This window comes from Abramis brama (assembly GCF_963993115.1).
Source record: "Abramis brama genome assembly, chromosome: 18".
Classification (NCBI taxonomy): Eukaryota; Metazoa; Chordata; class Actinopteri; order Cypriniformes; family Leuciscidae; genus Abramis; species Abramis brama.
In genome coordinates, this window is record NC_139980.1 from 16,081,308 (window position 1) to 16,101,101 (window position 19,794).

Genomic DNA, 19,794 nt, shown 5'->3' on the forward strand with positions numbered 1-19,794 from the left:
ACCTAGACACCCAGTTCACCAATCAAATACTTAGTTTACGCAATCGACGCGGCGCGTCCCTTAGCGTAATATGATATTAGTGTACACAACACTCTGTAAAGAACCATCAATAGAGGGCGATAATGTGATATGATGGTAAGTTTGATAACTACAGCAGAGGTCTAGCTACTGATGAAATGAAGAACAATGAAAGTACCCAGAGGCAAAGTATTCATAGATTGTGACAGATGTCCTGATAAAATGAGAAGAAAACGGCTTTGTTGATTGTTTTTATTGACATAATTTGAGCTGATAAGAACAAACCATCCTAAAATTGTGTGGTTCATGTAGATTTAAGTTTAAACATAAATGTTAAAGGTGTTTGTAGGCTACTTGATGTGATATGTCTTTGTAATTAACTGTTACAATTATTAAATTATTTAGGCCTAATACAAAACATCTAATGAAGCATGTACTGTGTGCTATATTAAAGGGAAAGTTCACCCAAAAATGAAAATTGTCATCATTTGCTCACCCTCATGTTGTTCCAAACCTGTATGTGTTTCTTCTGTTGAACACAAGAGAAGATATTTTGAAGAATGTTTCTTGCCAAAGAGTTTATGGTAGCCACTGACTTCCATAGTATAGGGTATTATTATTTTTTTTCCTACTATGGAAGTCAATGGCTACAGTCAACTGTTTGATTACCAACATTCTTTAAAATATATTATATTTGTGCTCAACAGAAGAGAGAAACTCATAAAGGTTTGGAACAACTAGATGGTGAGTAATGATGACAACATTTTTTATTTTATTTTTTTTGGTGAACTATTCCTTTAACTCAGCGATTCTCAACTGGTGGGTTGTGACTCACCAGCCTTTTCTGATAGGATCATGGACAGCAGGGGAAAAATATAGTAAATGGGATAGTAAGGTGCATTTACACTTTGTCGGAATTACTGTAATTATGAAATTCTGACTTGTAATAAGCATTCAAGTCTTCATAGAACTCATAATTATAACTTGCAAACTCAGAATTGAATGGAGCTCCAACTTTTAGGCTACTTGACAGCCCTAATTTTTACTTGCATCTGTTCTCGACGGACTGAACAGAAAAAATTAACTTAGAAATTAGATAATTTCCATGTCAGAGAAGGCGGAGCCTCAGATCCACACCTACCTATTACATAAGCTAATCGACACAGACCAGTAGTAGTTCAAAAGTGTTTACCAGACCGATCGAACTTTTCCAGAAAGTTAGCGTTGGCAAGTTGTTTCAAAACGAATATGCCGCGAATGGACCAAAACCGCACCAACCTATCAATGCAAGTATGGCACTATGTTTGGTCGCAACTTGCTGTCCAATGGATAATCTGATCTTAAAGAAAAACCAGTTGAGAACCACTGTTTTTGTGTCTCAGAGAGCGGGAGTATCTCTTGAATCCTGGGAAAATATCTCTCGTATGGTGAGTTCTCGCTCACACAACGGGTGTCCTCTGTGTCTGATGTATCTTGCTTTTCTTGCTTCGGCCAGGGCCTGTGCAAAGTTTGGTAATGTGTGAACTGTTCTTAAATGTCCATCAGGAGCTAACATCTCAGAAGGGAATAAAACAGGAGAGGATGGACACCTATTCCCATTTATCTCAGCTCCTCTTTCATTATCTTTCTCTCGTTCCCTTAACAGCATCCACTCTCTCTCTTTCTGGCTGTCTTTTTCTCTGTCTCTCACTACCTCCATGTGTGCCTCCCTCTCTCTATCCATCTGTCTCTCCTTGCTCTCCTCTCTTTCTGTATTTGTACATGCAGCAGTTAGAGATGTGACAGGCTGCCGTTTTAGGTCCGGTAGGCAGAGAGTCTCAGAGGAGTGTTCAGCGCTTTTCTCACCACTGCTGATAAACTCCTGAACACGAGCCTGCAGAGAGGAGGACCTGGAGAGATTGAGAAGAAATACAGAGAAATAATTAAAGTGTAAAAGTCAACATGCATTAAAAATCCTGGGAACTCGCATAGCAATTAATCTGGAGCTGCAGGAAAAGGACACCGCTAATTGGATGGTGGCTCCACAATGATGCACTCGGTTTCATTTTTACGTGATCGTTACACCAAATGACATTTTGGCACTCAGTTGAAGAACAGTAGATTAGTAAAAAGTTCAGTAAAGGTTTTTTTGTGGAAATGTAAAGCTGGTCTGATGGTACACGGACTGGGCACTTTCAGAATCACCATATAAACCAAGGACTGGAAGGTGAGGAAAATGATGGAGGAGTGTGGAGAATGCAGACGAGAGAAAAAGAAATTAAACAATCATGAAAGAGTGTCTCTGTCAGAGAGTGAGCTAAGGGAAAGAAAGAGAGATAGAAAACAGTAAATAAGGGGAAGTATAGTGAAGGAGGCACTAGTTGATTGCCTACAGGCTGTCTGCCTAACAAGCATAAAGACGAAGAACCACTAACCTCCCTGCAGGTCCTCAGAGAGACAGAACAGACAGACAGAAGATGTTACAAGAAGTGCAGACGGTGTGCTGTGGGAGAGAGAGATGGCCTAATTTCATCTCTCTTGTTTCTTTCTTGCTATTTAGCAGATGCATGTCATCCAAAGAAACCTTTGGTTCACTGATTGGATGGTCAGTTCCAGTGGAGCATCTTGAGATGTGTCTTGCTCAAGGGAACAAGCAGGAGAGAGGTTTCTCTCGCTGTCTCATTAGAAGCCCAGATCTTTAACCGTTAGTCTACCACGGCTCCAGATCTCATTTTAAAACATATTTTGCCCCCTCCTCCCTCGCTCTCATTCATTCATCTCTTTGAAAGTGCTGATCGAAGTTTTGAGAAAGGACAAATCTGAGAGGCAGACAGTGGAACAAATATATTAATAGATGAACATATCAATGTAGGGGGCTAAAACATAATAAATCTTTTACTAAGTCATTTGTATGTGTTTGAGGATGGATGGATCTGTGTGTGTCTGTGATTACCCATTTTCAGATTCACTGGTGCGGTTAACTGGGGAAATCCCTTCAATCACACATGCCCATCTCAGACTCTAATCAGAAAGCATTCATGCACATACATATTATAACCAACTTCTGAACACACACACACACACACGCACACACACACACACATACACCCGCATTTGAAACACACAATCTGATTCAGCTTTAATTCCCAGTGACCCTCAACCCAACATTCATATACATGCAGCACATAAATGCACACACAAACAAAAACACATTTATTATCATGCTTGTCGTCATCCTGCTATGCTAAAACTGAATTTTATCCCCTCAGACGATCATAACAATTTGCCTATGCAGAATCAAATGCTATTTACTGGATCCTTAATGTGTGTATTTTCATTATACGTTCATTCAATAGTATAGTATAGGCCAAGTCAACTTGTGGCCTGTTTGAAATGTTTGCCCCACGTGAGGTTATTTTAGCTTGTGATAAATAAGTGACAAATATGTTGTGATGAGTTTATCGCAACCTAAAAGATAACTTAATAAGACAGACACATTATCAAATTGGATCAAATGTAAAAAGTGCCCACAGTATACAAACACAGCCGAATGCATAACCGTTTAAAGTATACTTCTTTGGAAAGTGTGTGCAAACAAACACCCCAGACAGCAACATAGTGTCAGCCCAGATCCACGTGTGGAATCCACATGTACCCGATGTGGGCCGGATCTGGGCCGACACTATGTTGCTGTCTGGGACAGATGCTAGACAAACGCGCAACGGTCGAAACCGACGCAGGGCGAGCAGCACTGCCATCAACTCTAGACAATAGGTATGGTACCACAGTCAAGGTCCCGTCCAGGAGCCCAAAACTGTGCCTGGCACACTGAATCGCATAGCAGAGTCTGATTGTCTGCAAGAGCCAACGGGACGGGCTTGGAAGCGCTAGCTAGGCTCCCAGGCTCTGTACGAGCGGCCCAAGGGGACAACCAGTGTACCCACGGAGGGGCAGCGATGGGGACTGCTGGGGCCCAGCCCGGGAAGCGTAGCGTCCCGAAGTAGAGGCAGTGAGTGTGGTGTGACACTAACCTGGCTCCTAGGATCCCACGAGGAATGGGCATATTAAATGTTAAAATTCAATAATGAACAAAAGTTGAAGCATTTATTTTGTTTAGTGTTATTAAGGTGACATTCTGTTTTGCCGTTTTGGAAAACAATGTTTTTGCTGTTGATAGATCTTAGATCCCTACATCTGTCACAGAGACTTGTGATTTCTCAGAACACGTATTTCAGGGATATTTGTCAGACTTTAACTGTAAACATATTCATTGTCCTTATCCTACGCACAACTTTTTGAATGCAAAGTGGGTCTAAAATACACTATCAAACATTTATAGAATGAGTGGGCGGCGTCTAGCTTCCTTTTTTTAAGATTGTACCCCGAAGGAGAGATCATAATTGCAACAGATTCATTTTCCACATTCTGTTTGAAGTTGTGCTGTGTCAAGTATCAAGTAGAATAAATTCTCCCATTCCTCATTGAAATCCATGCCAACCCCTGTCTAACTGCAAAGTGGGGCGCATGCCACGGCTGAAGCTGGGATACAGGGGAAGACAGAGCTGGATAGCCATATTATATAATGAGGTGCTAAAGAGATTAGCTTCATGTTGGCACAACACACTTCCTTTGAACTCCATCAGAAATTATCAGTGACTTCGCTTACAGTATATAGAGGAGTTGGATCCAACTATTAATGTTTATTGGATAAAAATACCTTAGAGTACGGTAATAGTAATACTATGATATTCTGAAATTCTGATATTATGTATATATAATGAACAAATTTAAACATCATAGTTATAGATGCACAATATATCTGTACTATTTTGGGTTTAGCATATACTTGAGATACTTACAATTACGACTGATACCAATAAATTAATTTTATTTTAATTGTTTATTTAATTGTTAGTGCTCATTTACATTTATTTATTCAACCCTCACAAAACCACTAATAATTTAATAACACTGTTAAATGGAATATTTAGTAAATCTCAAAATAAACATTCACTGCAAATTTAGTATTTAAAATGATTGATTTTAGTTTTTTTTATTATTATTTATTAATTTATTTAAACAAAAGTTTATAGAAATTGAACATTGGCCACAACATACAAATAATTATAATATAAAATTATATTTATTTGAAAAATTATAAATCTTTAGATTTGAATATAGTGAGAAAATGCAATAAAACAAGTCCTGATCTCAGCCTCACCTGTCTGCCTCCTTGCCTGCCAGTGGGATGATGGGTAATAGGGTCCTTTTGTAGGATGCAGCAGGGCGCACAACATCATGGTTGGAAGGTCGTAGCCCTAAACTGTGGAGTCCTCTTTTCCAGGGATTACCTGACACAAAACAGATACGTTTAATATGTGAAATGCCATAACTTCATCTAGAGAAATGTAATTACTCACACACCTGTTTTGACTGAGATGAGGTCTCTGTGTAGTCTGCGCTGCTCTCTGTTCAGTGTGTTGAGGTGGTAATGTTTAGCCTGGTCGAGTCTCTGCAGATCCTCAGCCAGTCTGGCTTCGGCCCTCTTCTCTTCTCGTCTCTGAGCCTCACCGGCCCATGGCAACCAGTCTCTGCGACGCATATCTGATGATGACGTTTCAATAATATATTTAAACAAAACTGATAAAGCAATATCAATATCATAACAAAAACAAAAATTGAGCTGAATTCAGACCAACAGCACAAATGTTAGTATTGCTTTCATGCAACAGTTCAGTAAACAAAAAGTCATTGAATATCTTGCATCGTAGCTCGGTCATTGTCCATAAAGTCCAAATGTACCAACAATCATAAATTGTGATTCTTTAGCTCAAATCATGCTATACTAAATCAATCAATCAATCAATCAATCAATATTTTTCTGGCTGGTCCAGCTAATATGCATGCATAAAGGAGATAGGCTCTTTTAACTAAAATGCGGGGCTTCCATTCAGGCTTCACAATTTCTCCCATTTTCTACAGTATTTCTCCAATATCTCCCTGGTTCTCCGTCTTTGAAGAGCTACAACAGTATTTACAGTACACTCATGCACATACAAACATCAGCAACAAATTCATAATTGTCCATCTTTCAAATACACAATCCAAAATATAAAACATTTGTAGGCCTAACATAAGAGCACTAGGGAAAACACATAGGCCTACACCTACATACACATGCTCTCATACACAGTATTATATTCTCCCAATGAACTCTCTGCTATGTCAAGCTTGACTATGTTATTCATTCTATCGTTATGCAAAACCGTATTCAGCAGATCCGTCTCACTTGCCAAGAGAATATAATTATTCAAAGCATCTCATCTTATTCACTCAAATCCACATTTGCTTTTTGACAACCGGGTAGCTAAATAGATTCTTAATGCTGAATAGTTGGAAACACTGTAGTGGCATTATTTACTAAAAACAATGAGATATAGGAGCCTTACCATTACTTCGGTATTTACAGTGGCAGCTGTGGTGTTTAAAGTGACCCATGTCTCTTCAAGAGCATGTTCAGTAGTTTCATTAGATTCATTAGAATCCAGGTAGAATTTACTACTTTATTCAAAAGAATAAGTGCAGAATAACAAGGATAACTGGGGCTTTAAGAAGGGAGCAAGGGATCCTGCTTTAATATCTGAAATGATCAGGGAGAGAACACCTCACTCAGCCCTAAGGCTCAAAAGGGCAGCTTGCTAAAGGGAGCCAGCGGTGAAAACATTCTCAGTTGGCTACCATTACTGATGTTGCTGCCTCTCCAAGGCGGAGCCTCAACACAAGGGAGGCTCAACTCAAAGGGAGCCACAGGGGAGCCTATTCTTATATCAAGACCCCTGAAGTCAGGGGAAGGCAGCTCGACCCTGCTTTTTTAAAAAGGGAACAAGGAACCCTACTTTATTGCCCAAGACAATAGGAGAGGAAGTAAAACACCTCATTCCATCTATGGCTCAAATAGGGCAGCTTACCAACGGGAGCCTGCAATGTTATTAAAACCCTTCAGTAGCTACCATCTCTTATTTTGCTGCCTCTCCAAGGGGGAGCCTCAATACGAGAGAGAGACTCGACCCAAGGGTGCCACAGGGTAGCCATGCCTTACTTTAAGACTCCTCGAGTCTGGGGCAGCTCAACCCTGTTTAGGTAGAAAATTCCTCTATGACCTGCTATAGCTCGCGCATAGTTTTTTTCTTTTCTTTTACCAGCGTTTACCATAGTAAGAGAAAGATATCGAGGATGGACTTCATTATATTGTTAAAATAAGGTCAGCTAGAGAGTTTTAAAGATCCACTCATCTAAGGTAAATGTGCACCCTTACTTTAAGACCCAACACTAGTTGGGGAAGGGAAGGCACTAAATAGAGGGAATATAATGTCTAATGTATTCAGTTCTCTTGCATTAATCCCAGGCAGGAAGGACTAGTTATAGCTAGCGCTTATCCTTACTTGACCATAGTGAGTGACAGATAGCAAGGAGGGGTGCCCCTGGGTGAACATCCTCAACTCGCTAGCGTTGTCAACTCACACAATAGTTAGCAGGTCAGCTAGTTTATCGAATGACCCACTCATCTGGGAAGTATCTCCTCTGCCTTCGGTCCTCAGACTGGCAGGCCAGAACCCTGAGAGGCTTTAGGCGGGGATCTGGATTGGTGTAGGATGTATTTCCTGAACGCCGCAGATTGCGCCCTAGCCTCTCAAAACCTTTCCACCACCATCTCTACAATTGGGCCAAAAAGCTCAGAGGGTGAGACTGGGGCATCTAGGAGAAAATTCTTCTTTCGGAGGGCTAAGTCTGTGGTGTTGCACAACTTGGCAGCTCAGGGGACAATCCCTGCCCCTGATCCAAATCCCTCAGGAGATCTGCCTGGTAGGCCTGCAGCACCGCCATGGTGTGCAAGTTCCCCCCCGGCCTGACCTGCTGCCTCATATGCCCTGCCATTCAAACGCGGGGTGGTTTGAAGCAGCTTTGATGGCAGGGCAGGAGCCTTCAGAGAGGATGACTTGCCCTGAAAGACATCTCCTCTACCAGGGGCATCCTCACATATCCTCACTCAGCCAATCCTTACACATTTGCATGGTTCAAATATTGGAAAAGATGGATCCAAGCTGATCTTCTCTTCAGTGTGGAGATAGGGAAGGAAGGGAAAGCTCATGGGGAAATTATGGCCTGAAATAAAGTACTCATACAATCTACCACAAGTGACTTCCCATTTTTCATGCCCCCGAGCCAAATCCAATCTAGTTGTGGTGCGGGCCATATTGTCCACCAGTTCCCCATATGCAGGGCTGGCAGGTTGAGTATCCTCAGCCTCTTCAACTACATCTGCCTCCTCCTGGCTGGATGGTGCCAACAACATGAGTTATCTGCTGGTTCGGCGGACTCAAGAGACAGCACATCCTGATCCAACAGATCGCTGGAGCCCACGACCGAGGAGCATGAAAGGGCTAAACCTTTCTCAAACTCCTCGGCCAGTTCAACCTGAGATCCCCACGACCTAAGCCTCTGCTGTGCCTCAACATCCCTCGAGAATAAAGACAAACACAAAAAGATCTTTCTCAGAACCCTCGCAAACTAAACGTGCATGCTCCTCGCCTCGGCAATAAACTCACAGGTCGTGTGTGTCCTCAGGTGTCAAATATCTGGGACACAGAGGCACACTCTTCCTGAAATACTTGTGGATACTGTCTTCACCACGCTTTAACAACACAAACGCTGATGACGTGTACTATGGGTGCCCTCTCATACTTCTGGGCGCTCCACTTATGACGTCACAGGCTTTCACCAGCAAACGAAATTGGAGTGTATTCGTAGCTTCAGACACTGGATGCGCTGATGGCAAAGGGAACAAAACTGCAAGTGTTTTGTGGAAGAACATTGTTTTGGTTGTGCTTCAGCTCTGCGTGACTACGGATGAATATGACCCTTCACAATAGATAATACTTTACAATGAATTTTGTTAGAGAGCTACAGTACATATGGCAATTTATCTGTAAAATACCTTACTCACCTGTTGAGTAATAAAAACGCCATCTCCATGTCGCTTTTACAACATTTCAAATCTCTGAGTTCTTGCCATCTTCGAAAAGCCAAGCCACTGTTGATTCTCATTTCATTAGGAGCTCTGTCGCATTCTCTTTTTGCCAGCAGACTCTCTTTTGTTCGGCGTGATTCCCTAGATGTTCCAGTTTTAGCATGCTCCATGTCAACCTTTCTCGCTTGCTTTGAACACTAACCTATGCCACCATTCATGTGTGAAAGTAGCTGAAGCAACTTTTCTCTATTTACGGATATGACGAGACACTCATGGGTGAGTGACACATGTACACAATTCCCTCAAAAACCATCTCGCTAGGTCTAAACTATAAACACTTATAGGCTGACCTGTTCACTAATACCATAGTGAATCAGGGTAAGACAAAAACACGTTTTGGAAGAAGGATTGATGATGTATTGACTACATTTAAATGTTGTATATTTTGAACAAAAAAAAAGTTACATAGTTACAAAAGTTATATAAAAAATAAAAGTATATAAATAATAATAAAATAACACTACCAAGGACAACCACTGACAGGCTTCTGTGAAGATTAGAAAATTAATAAAATATAGTCTTTAACTATATTTCTTTACTTAAAGCTGCAGTCCGTAACCTTTTTGGGTTAAAAATTATCCAAAATCATTTTTGGAGCAAGTACATAACCAGCCAATGTTCAAAACTATCTGCTTGCATTAGCTCGATTCAGAACGGTAAGCTTGTAATAATGTTTTTAATTCCAGTGGTACTGGTGGATTTCCACGGGAAATTCGAGCATGTCTTTGCATCATTACGTCACATCTGTACACATAAAGAAGATGTCCCGGTGTTGTGCCGAATTTCGACCCCCGCCAAATTATTACCCCCGTAGCATTGGTAGGTTTAGGATTAGGTGTGGGGGAGGGGTTAGGATTAGGGGTGGGGTTAGGATTAGGCAATCCAGTTTTAAATATGCATTTGATTACAGATACGTGTGTTTGTATTTCAAAGAGAACCAGTTCTAAGGAACATTAATTTGTTGGTATGACAATTAGAAATTAGACTGCACAGAAATGGAAACTGAACTACAGGTAGCCCTAATACACATTAAATGTAGTCACGCAATGCTGATGTTGTTAACATTAACAATTTGAGAACAAAGTATAATTTGCACGGTTTGATGTGATATGATAAGCGATCGTTAGATTTAATCAGCGCGATTTACTGCTATGTTTTTTCCCATAAGTTGGTCAGAACAAAGGTGGATGTTACTTACTTGTTCAGATGACATTTTCCGGTCAAAATTATTATGTAATTCCTTGTCTTATTCCTCATCTTCAAAGAGGAAAAACTACGGATTGCAGCTTTAAAAACCTAATAATTTCTTGATGGAATGTTCAGGATGCTTTTATGCAAGAGAGAAAGAGACCGAGAGAGAGAGAGACCGAGTCCACAGCAGGAGATGAAAGCTTTGATGAAGCACTTCCACCACAGTGTTCATCAGTTAAACGTAAGAAGGCTGCATTCAGCCTGTTTGGGTCATTGTGGATGAGTAATGGGTTTGAATAAAGCAAAATAGAGGCACTGTCAATAAAACTCTAAATCTCTCCGTTTCATCGGCCCTATTAGCTAGAAATTGATAACAAATAAACTATTGGTGTCTGGTCTTAAATCAGATGTTGTTGGCCTTGGTGTAACTGATCAGGGTTGGTGATACATATTAAAACCACCTTGATAAAGCATTTTTCTTTGTCCTATTTAAGTTTATATCCATTAGTCACAGAAGTTTGATCAGTTAAAGTCTGCGGACAGGGGTTAATTACAGGAGCATATTGCTATTAGACAATATAATTCTACCAATTTGTATATTAATTATAAAAGATTGATAAATGCTTAAAGTTACTTAAAGCATTTAATAAACTGCTTTTGTGTGTGTGAAGTGGAATGTTATCGTAATCATTTCTGTAGCCTAAGCTAACTTTTTTGTTTGTTTGATAGTTATTTACTTGTTTATATTCTCAAACTTCCCCTGACCCCAGCTATCTCCAACATTTGTGTGTCAGTAAAATGTTCCCCTTTCTTCCTCTTCCATGTCCCCTCTGCTCTGCTCATACCAGATCTACGTGGTAATATTTACCTCATAGACCAGTTCATCCATGCCTTTGGCCATCACTTATGAGATGTCTGTTAATGATTGAGTTAAAGCTGTCAAAGCTAGTCTTTGTTTTTCCAGTCTCAAAGAACAGATCTGTGTTGGCATTATGACCAGTGCTAATTGTTCGGTTTTGTTTTAGATTGATTTAAATAATATTTGATGGATAAATACACTTATGTTAAAATCAACAGACGTCACAATCCATTTTACTTCCGCATTAAGATGCATTTCTGTTTGAAAGTAGATAATTAACCAGAAAAAAAAAAAGAAAGTTTAATGAGGCTTGAATCGATCCATTGAGAATTGACTGGATTGTAAAAAGTGTACGCACTGGAACTGAACAGGCTGTTGGAGATTTTATTGTATTTTATATTTTATTTTGTTCTTGGAATGATGTACACTGATGAACCATTCGCAATAAGACAAAAATAGGGTCAGTTCTGTTTTCATGTTGATTTTAACACACACTCACAACTCTAAATTAATTAACCATAAGCATTAAAAATTCCAACCAACAGCAATGAAAAGATAAAGATTATGAAACACGATTATGAATTGAGTTTTGTTTTCCACCAGCGCATATTATTCATCAGGGAAGATAGCAGAAGCGGATTGAATTATGTTTAAAGAGGCCATTAAGAGCAATTAGTCTCAAACATTAATGGATACCAGCAAGAACAGGAAAATGTTTATTTTAATTCAACTGTTTTAGTTAATGATTATTACAACCATGAAAAATAAATTCCTCATCTGCAATCATATCGTTCACCTGTCAAGTTAGTCGCACAAAGGCATAACAATAGGAAAAACTGCCTTTCCCCCACGCGTTTAAAGAGCTTCTATGACAGTCTCCATTTAAAAAAGCTTTTGTGGGCACAGCTGGGAAACCACAGCGGTTGTTGAAGTGCTCTCATAAAATATTCATCCTACTACCTTAAATCCTGTTTTTGCATAAAAATGATGGTAAGATTTGTAGCATTACAGTTCATAATGGGGGAAAAAAATCATGAAAAGAACTTACTGTAAAGGGTCAGTCCAGTTTGATGTCAGTCCTGAAAAGTGGCAGATTTCTAACTAAGAAATAGGATTCATCCTCCAATGCTAGAGAAGTAAAAAAGTGAACACATTGACCCTTAATATAAAGCAATACAAAGGGAAAAAAATGTCACATTAGTGTTAGTTTTAGCTAAATGAAGAGCATGCGTGAGCCCTCAGGGTTGCAGTTAGTCTGAGATGCACACAATGTTTCTCTTTAGTTTGTTATTCAGACTCCTGTCACCCAGACGGTTCCTAAGGGTAACTATGGCTCTTGACAAAGTAATGACCAGTGACAATGACGAGCTCTCCATGGATACCAGCACACATTTATATTGGCCCAAGAGGGATGATCAAAGCAGGTTTATAGACTGTTCTTTTTCAGACAGATCTAATTCAAAGCTTTTATGTTGGCAAAGGTTTATGCTTAGTTACAAATTGTACTATAAGTGTGTATAAATGTTCTACAATGTATTTAACACTTTAAGTGCTTGTCATTATCTAATGTGACAAATTCCAGCCCAATATTGACCCATGAGTACACTGTAAAATCCAAGTAATTCTAACTAACACTTTTTTAGTTAATTTTACTTAATGTCTGAACTTAATTGTACAAATCTTGTAAACTGTACTATCCACATATGCCTTGGTTACTCAGAAACCTCAAGTTAAGATGAATTGTTTGGTTTGAGTACCATTTTGTCAAAGCAAAAAAAAAGTGTTTTTGAGGTGGGTCAATTCTTAATAGAGTTTTCACTCATTTTCTCCACGCTGTAAAAAGTGATCAGTTGACTTGACTTAAAAAAGTGAGGAAATCTGTTGCTTTAAAATTATTAATGAAACTGAAGTTATGTGGAATTGTCAGGTTCACATAACTTAATGTTTTTCAATAATGAAGGAAGTTTATGTACTTAATAATTTTATGGCAAATGGGTAAGTCAACTGATCACTTTATACAGTGCAGTCCCATTATTTGCATTTATGATCTACGGCTTGATGAAACATGTCTAATCTGATCTGGTTGATCTGGTCTGGATGAGTTCCTCCTCTCTGACTCTTTATTCTGTAGGAGATAATTATTACTTGGATGTAATGAGATCTTCTGACTACGATGTGAAAGTTACAGTTTAGCTACAAAAGTAATACATTTGGTCATATGCTATTCTTTAATACGTAATTGCCATAAGCAACAAACAGATCCGTTTGCGCTCTGGACAAGCGTTCGGTCTTTCCACTATCAAATTCCACCATGTAAATAGCGAATCCACCACGGCGTGAGCTCAACTGGCATTTAAAGGGAATGGGAAATGAGACTCTGATTTGTTTATTGCACGTTACGCCCAAAACAAACCCATTACTCATTAAGAGAATAGAGACAACTCTTTTAGACCATGCGACGCGCGCACCGACCATTTTTCCCGTCGTTAAACTAGCAAAAGTGGATTTGGACACGACCTAAGTGCACTTGCCCCATGCGCTTAAGAACGTGCGCTTAGTTCGTTAAAATAGGGCCCTATGCCTTTATGTCTTGTGGCACGCCAATGTTGGAGAAAGGAGTCCAGGAAAAATCATCAATTATGAATTCTTCCACCTGTTCACCCTTCAAACATGGAACCACTCACAGCTGTAGCCAATTATGGCCCATGGAGGTCACTATAAATCTGGGATCTGTGCTTCACTTAAAAAAGAGATGGTTCTGGGTGCAGACAACCCCAGGATGAGGTGAAGAAGCACAGGGAGGCCTAGAGTGAGACTGGCTGAAGAGAAAGAAAAGACACAAGCTATGTTTCCATCCACACATTTTTATCCGAATTAAGTGATGGAAAATTCCTTATGGAAACAGTAAAATTCGGTTGAATTTCATGAATATCGACTCAAATGAAATGCGTTCAGTCTCATCGGATTTTATCTTGATCGATATACGGCTTATGCGATAAACGCTGATGGAAACGTTATTTCACGAATAAATAATGAATTGCATTTTGTCTAGCAAAACTTTGTTCGCAAATGTTTGCTTGAATGTTGTGCGATTCAGTGCGAAAATGAATGGAAACACCTTAAAATGTCTCAAATCAATTCGATATACCAATTTGATCGCAAAACAGCATGTGATGTCATTACGCACAGGTTTTTATTCGCTTTAAAGCCATTGGATGGAAACACACTTTCACCAGCTTTATTTGCATGAGTTTTTTTACTGAACTTCAGATAATTCGATTGACAAGTGGATGGAAACTTAGCTACAGTTAACCTTGTAATCTCTGCTTTACCAACTTTGCCTTTCGTTTTTCTTGTCTTCCCCCTTCAAGGAGGCCTAGAATTCAAGCAGACGGTAGGAACACAGCTGTCACGAGCACCCCAGCCCGGGAAGAACCTAACTTCCAGTTTGGATACCTTTTATCCTATATATTTTGTTAAATAAAAGACCGTTTCTGTTAATGCTTCCCCGGTCTCTCTTGTGGTTGTGTTTTGTGGCAGCTGAAACCTCTCCTTGCTTTTGGGCGTGTCACAATCTCCATGTAAACAACAAAAACAGGAATTAGTGAAAATGGTGACGTCATGTGCATGTGTATTATGTGTTTCTTGATAAAGTGACATCGCCAACTACTGGCCTGGCATGCATAATACAGCCTTTTAGCCTTTATAGATTTAAATTTGTCTTTGACACTTGCAAAAACAACACAAGAATACATTATTAGTTCCTGATAACTTAATATCTTTTGAGTTTTCTTTTACATTTTATTTGATCCTCTTTGATAAAATCCTCTGATACTCCAGCAGCTGTGTTTTTCGACTGACATAAACATTGCTGAAAGTTCATGATCTAAAGAGTTAATAACATCCCTCTTAAGTTTAATTCGGGTTATTTTCTGCATTAATGACCATATTACCTTTGAACACACTATGTGTTTCCCAGTGAGCTGGGGTGAAGTTCAGCCCATGACACCTCTCTCATTCAAACATTAGCAGCCTCAGGCTAACTTATAATAGGATCTGACCAATTTGGGTCAGTCTTGTAATGGTAAATCTCTAGTCCCATTGAGCGTCTCAAAAAAGAAAAAGCCAAAAGCGCAAGTGTTTATCAGAAAGCCAGCCTGGAGCACTGTTATGCCAAGTCGTGGATTAATGGTTAGGGTTAGGGTTAACAGCACATGTTTAGGAAAGATAACATTAGACTCAGGAGGATGGGGACTTTCATGCTTATGGCATTACAATCCCCAGAGTAGACTTGTGTTAAAAAGTAACAAATAAATACTAAAATAAGGACCAACTACCAACATGTAATCATTACAGACAATACTTAAAGCTGCATTATGCAGCTTTGCCGATTTCTTCGCTGTTTCGCTGTTCTTCGCTGTTTTCTCTATAGAGCTCCCCCTACAGCTTCGGAATAGATATTTGATAACACTGTCGTCAAAATTCGTTGGCTCGTCCCATCTTCTCCCGCTGGTCATGTGCATTTGTTTTCAAAGAACCCGGCGAACGCACGGAGCCATGTCCACTGAGGTATGTATAATACACAGAAGGCTAGCATATAAATGTTTAGATAGTATATGTGTGCAGTGCCGTAAAGCAGTTTGTTACATCGCGAGACCTGATATCACGCGATACTTCCTGATGCTGCGGCCGGCGGCCCGCCGGCCCAAAGTTGCAAGGGTGGTTTTTCGTCTCGCAGGCGCTCGAGGGGTGCGAGAAGACCACCATTCAACCCGAAAACAGTCATATAACCATTCCAATGACTCCGAAGCTGTTCGGTTAAGATAAAAAAGTTCACCTTTAACAAGTCATGAGCAACATTCTGAGCATAAAAATATCAGTGAATATATCAATAAAAACAAGAGTTGCTATTTTGATTTCATAGTGACTTTAAACATAACAGGAGCTCATAAGCTCATTAAAGTAATAAAAATTGTACAGATCTGTCAGTTAAGACCTGTATTTCTTATTTCATAAAGATCAGATAAGAATAGGCTACTATTCAAACTTGTTGGCCATTACTTTTTCCAAAAGTTGCAGAGCGCTCGCACACAATCACGCAGCCTCGCCCACAAAAACAATTATATTTTCGTCCAAATCAATACTTAATTCCCTTAAGAATGAGTGATGGGCCCATCAGTGGGATATACGCCTTTTAATCTTCGGTTCTTCATAGCTCACTCTGTTCTCATATTGATCCTGAAAGCATGGAACAACAAGCCTGTTTTTAGCACACGCCTGCAGCGCAGGGCGAGCTTTTCTAACCCCACCTCTCTCTCTTTCTCTCGGCTTTCATGTGCATGTGAGCACAGATTCATGCTACTTTTATACACTATTACAGTATCTCCGCCAGAGGCCTTAGATAAACAGATTATTCAAGCAGTTGGTTGAAACGGGCTTGTGTGCTTTATAGCCAAATAGATTACAAGAGATGGACTGATTTGATGCATTTTTGAAGTCACTGTGTAAAGACTTGCATGCAATGCAATTTTACGACTTGTGTTCACGTATTATATATTATATATGTACACTATAAAAAAGAAGTTGCTGCCTTAAATTTTAAGTACAATCAACTTGGATGTTTAAGTCATTTCAACTTAAATTACATAAAACTGTCTTAAACATTTTTTGAATATTGCATAACACAATAAAAAGTTGAAAATTGCTAGTCTTAATATGATGAATTAAAGCAATGTAAAAACATATGTTGTCATAACTTATTGATCATATAATGTTTTACAGTGTTGTCCCGCCCCAAACTCACGCCATTGGTTGAGCCAATGTTGCTGTGTAAAATGGATATAGGAAAAAAAAATCCTATACCCCCCTCCCCTCCCCCTTATGAGTGTTATCATTGGCTACATGTCTCGTTTTTGTGTTAGCACATGGCTTGTGATTTGTTTTACTGGCCATTTGCTTGTGTTTTAATCATGTTTGGTGTGAGCACATTGTTTGTCATGTATGTTTCCTTGTGCCATGTGCTCTCCTGTCCATTGTCTAACCCCGCCCATCTTGTTACCTGATTATTGGTTAATTTGCCCTACCTGCCTTTCCTCATTACCCACTTTTGTTTGCTTCCCTATTTTTTCTCCTTGGCTGCGTTCGAAACCGCATACTTCCCTACTATATAGTAGGGGAAAAAGAGTAGCCGAGCGAAAAAGTATGTACGAATCCTCTGTATTCATAAAAGAGTAGGCGAGAATTACCTGGGTGACGTACTAATTATCGCAAGATTCGTATGTATACTTATAGTGCGTTCGAATATGCCTACTTTCCTACTATATAGTAGGCGAAAACAGTACGTGAAAGAAAAAGTAGCTAGAAATAATACTATAAAATACTAATAATAAAACATCAGTATTCATAAAAGAGTAGCCGAGAAGTTCCTGGATGGCTTACTGCTTCCGGCCAGATTTTTGAGTGCTCATCTGATGGATACTCTTCAGGAGGCCACGTGAGAGGATACGTCATTATCAAACATCGCAGAGATCAGCGACGCGGGTGCTTTCAAATGTGAGTAATGTGTGTTGAACTACTGTAGAGTAAACTGTTGAATTGTTGAAGGTGTAAAAATCGTTACTCGGTATAGTATAGTTGTGATTTTGCTGTAAAAACACGTTTTATTATGTAACGTTATAGCTAACTGGGGAGCTCCAGTAAGGACACGTAAGTTACGTCTCTAAAGTGGATTTACATAAACCATATACATCTTAAAGACGCTTATTTTAAATCTATTTACATCTGACAGGAAAATCTTCAATAAGTATAGCACAAGAGCACATCACAACATGAAATAGACATCTGAGTGATGTATGTGTGCTATTATGTAGAACAAATCTATAAAGTAACTAAACATAAGTTATCTATTTTATTTGTCCATTAGTACTGTTGATAAATTGAGGAACATTTATGTTGGATAAAAAGTTAAAACAACCTCAACATGTAAATGTAGTGTTGAGCTCATAAATCAGAGGTAATGTGAATCTTGTCTGGATGTTACAGGGACAGATGAACAGATGTGTGTTTATCCGGTGGAGAGTGGCTCATGAAGCTGAATGCTGCCATCAAAGGCTTTGAGTGAGTATACTACAGAAATTAATAAAAACAACTATTTAAATATTAAGTTGTAGTTTATTTTAATTATTGTAATTTCAAACAGAGCTATTACAGCACTTTTCTGATTCTTGATTTCTGTGCATTTTCTGCACAGCTTTTGTGGTGGAGCAGGACCTGCAAGGAAAGATGATGGCGGCATTTGTGGGAAAAAAAGCGTTTTTGTCTTCTAAATAATACTGAAATCAAATGACGTTGTGCTGTTAAAATGACTGCTTTTGTGTTTGTGCATTTTTGTAGGATCTGAAATGTCAGCAGACTGGTGTGAGCACTGAGGATGAAGAGCCCAGAGCTGAATCCTGTAAATGGTGCCATGGACGAGACCCTCCATCACTCCACCTGCTCTTATTGCCTGAGATTGTGAAGCACAACACATCACGCAACAACCTCAGCGCCTTCAGCCTACATACATGATTGTAGTTTGAATAAAGCTTTGTTTCATGTGTTGACTTGTATATGCATTTGTTTATTGTGTGATGGTGACTTTCATTCATTCTTTTACTAATTTATTAATATTTCTCATTGTTGTCAGTAAATAAAATATAATTATTATATATATATTATATTATATTATATTATATTATATATATATATATATATATATATATATAAAATAATTATTTAATTAATGCTTTAATTGTTTGAATGAAAATGTAGATATGTTCACTATATACACATCTAGAGTGTATTCATGCATAGCTATGTCATATGACATACATTACATTTTGTTTGAAGAAAAAAAGAAGAAAAAAGAAAAATAAGAAGAACAAGAAGAAAAAGAAGATGATGATCCTGATCCTGATCCTGGTTCGTTGTGTAAGTTACCCTCATGTTTCCTGTTCCTGCAAAGTCCAGTTCTTGTAAAGTCTTGCTGCCTGTCTTGTTTCCCCCACGGGGTAGTTTTTGTTTTATTTTCTGCTTAATAAAAGCCCATCACTCTGCATTTAAGTCCTCGCTACTTTCATCAACCCAAACCCTGACATATTATAGTATTATTTATATACTAACATAGTATTTAGAGAGCTTGAGAAAATGGTTTAAGAGCGGAACTGAATGACCGAGAGAGTGGGAAGGAGATGCTTGGGCAGGCGGAAGTTTGGATGCCTTGGATAGGAGTGGGCTACCTGGAAGATTCAAACTCTGGGGTCACCAGCATGGTGTGCTCCCAAGACTTCTTTGGCCACTGCTCATGTATGAAGTGCCGTTAACAACAGTTGAAGCCTTGGAAAGGAGGATCAACACCTTCCTTTGCAGATGGCTGTCAGTCCCCAAAAGCCTTTCTTCAGTCGGCCTGTACAACTCATGAAGCAAGTTACAGCTGCCATTAACATCTGTGGTTGAAGAGTTTAAGGTGGCCAAAGCCCGGCAGGTGATAATGCTTCGCGACAGTAGTGACCAATTGGTCCGCCAAGCAGATATCACCATCCGCACAGGACGGAAATGGTCAGCAAGCAGGGCTGTGGTAGACGCAGAGGCAAGGCTACGCCACAAAGACATTGTGGGGGTG

The 19,794-nt window shown here is 39.3% G+C and overlaps 1 protein-coding gene and 1 long non-coding RNA gene across 2 annotated transcripts; one reads left to right on the top strand and one right to left on the bottom strand.

Annotated features, from left to right (window-relative positions):
- Positions 1 to 272: 272 nt before the first annotated feature.
- ccdc190 (coiled-coil domain containing 190) lies at positions 273 to 12,390 on the bottom strand. Its single transcript, XM_084091497.1, has 4 exons — positions 12,184 to 12,390; positions 5,422 to 5,601; positions 5,219 to 5,348; positions 273 to 1,907 (listed from the first exon to the last, which is right to left on the bottom strand). Exons 2-4 carry the CDS (start codon positions 5,597 to 5,599, stop codon positions 1,397 to 1,399), a joined length of 819 nt encoding a protein of 272 aa, XP_083947623.1. The 5' UTR covers positions 5,600 to 5,601; positions 12,184 to 12,390; the 3' UTR covers positions 273 to 1,396.
- Positions 12,391 to 17,585: 5,195 nt separating this feature from the next.
- On the top strand, positions 17,586 to 18,811 carry LOC311068754. Its single transcript, XR_014603429.1, has 3 exons — positions 17,586 to 17,687; positions 18,177 to 18,251; positions 18,528 to 18,811. It is a non-coding gene; the product is annotated as an uncharacterized lncRNA (long non-coding RNA).
- Positions 18,812 to 19,794: the final 983 nt, after the last annotated feature.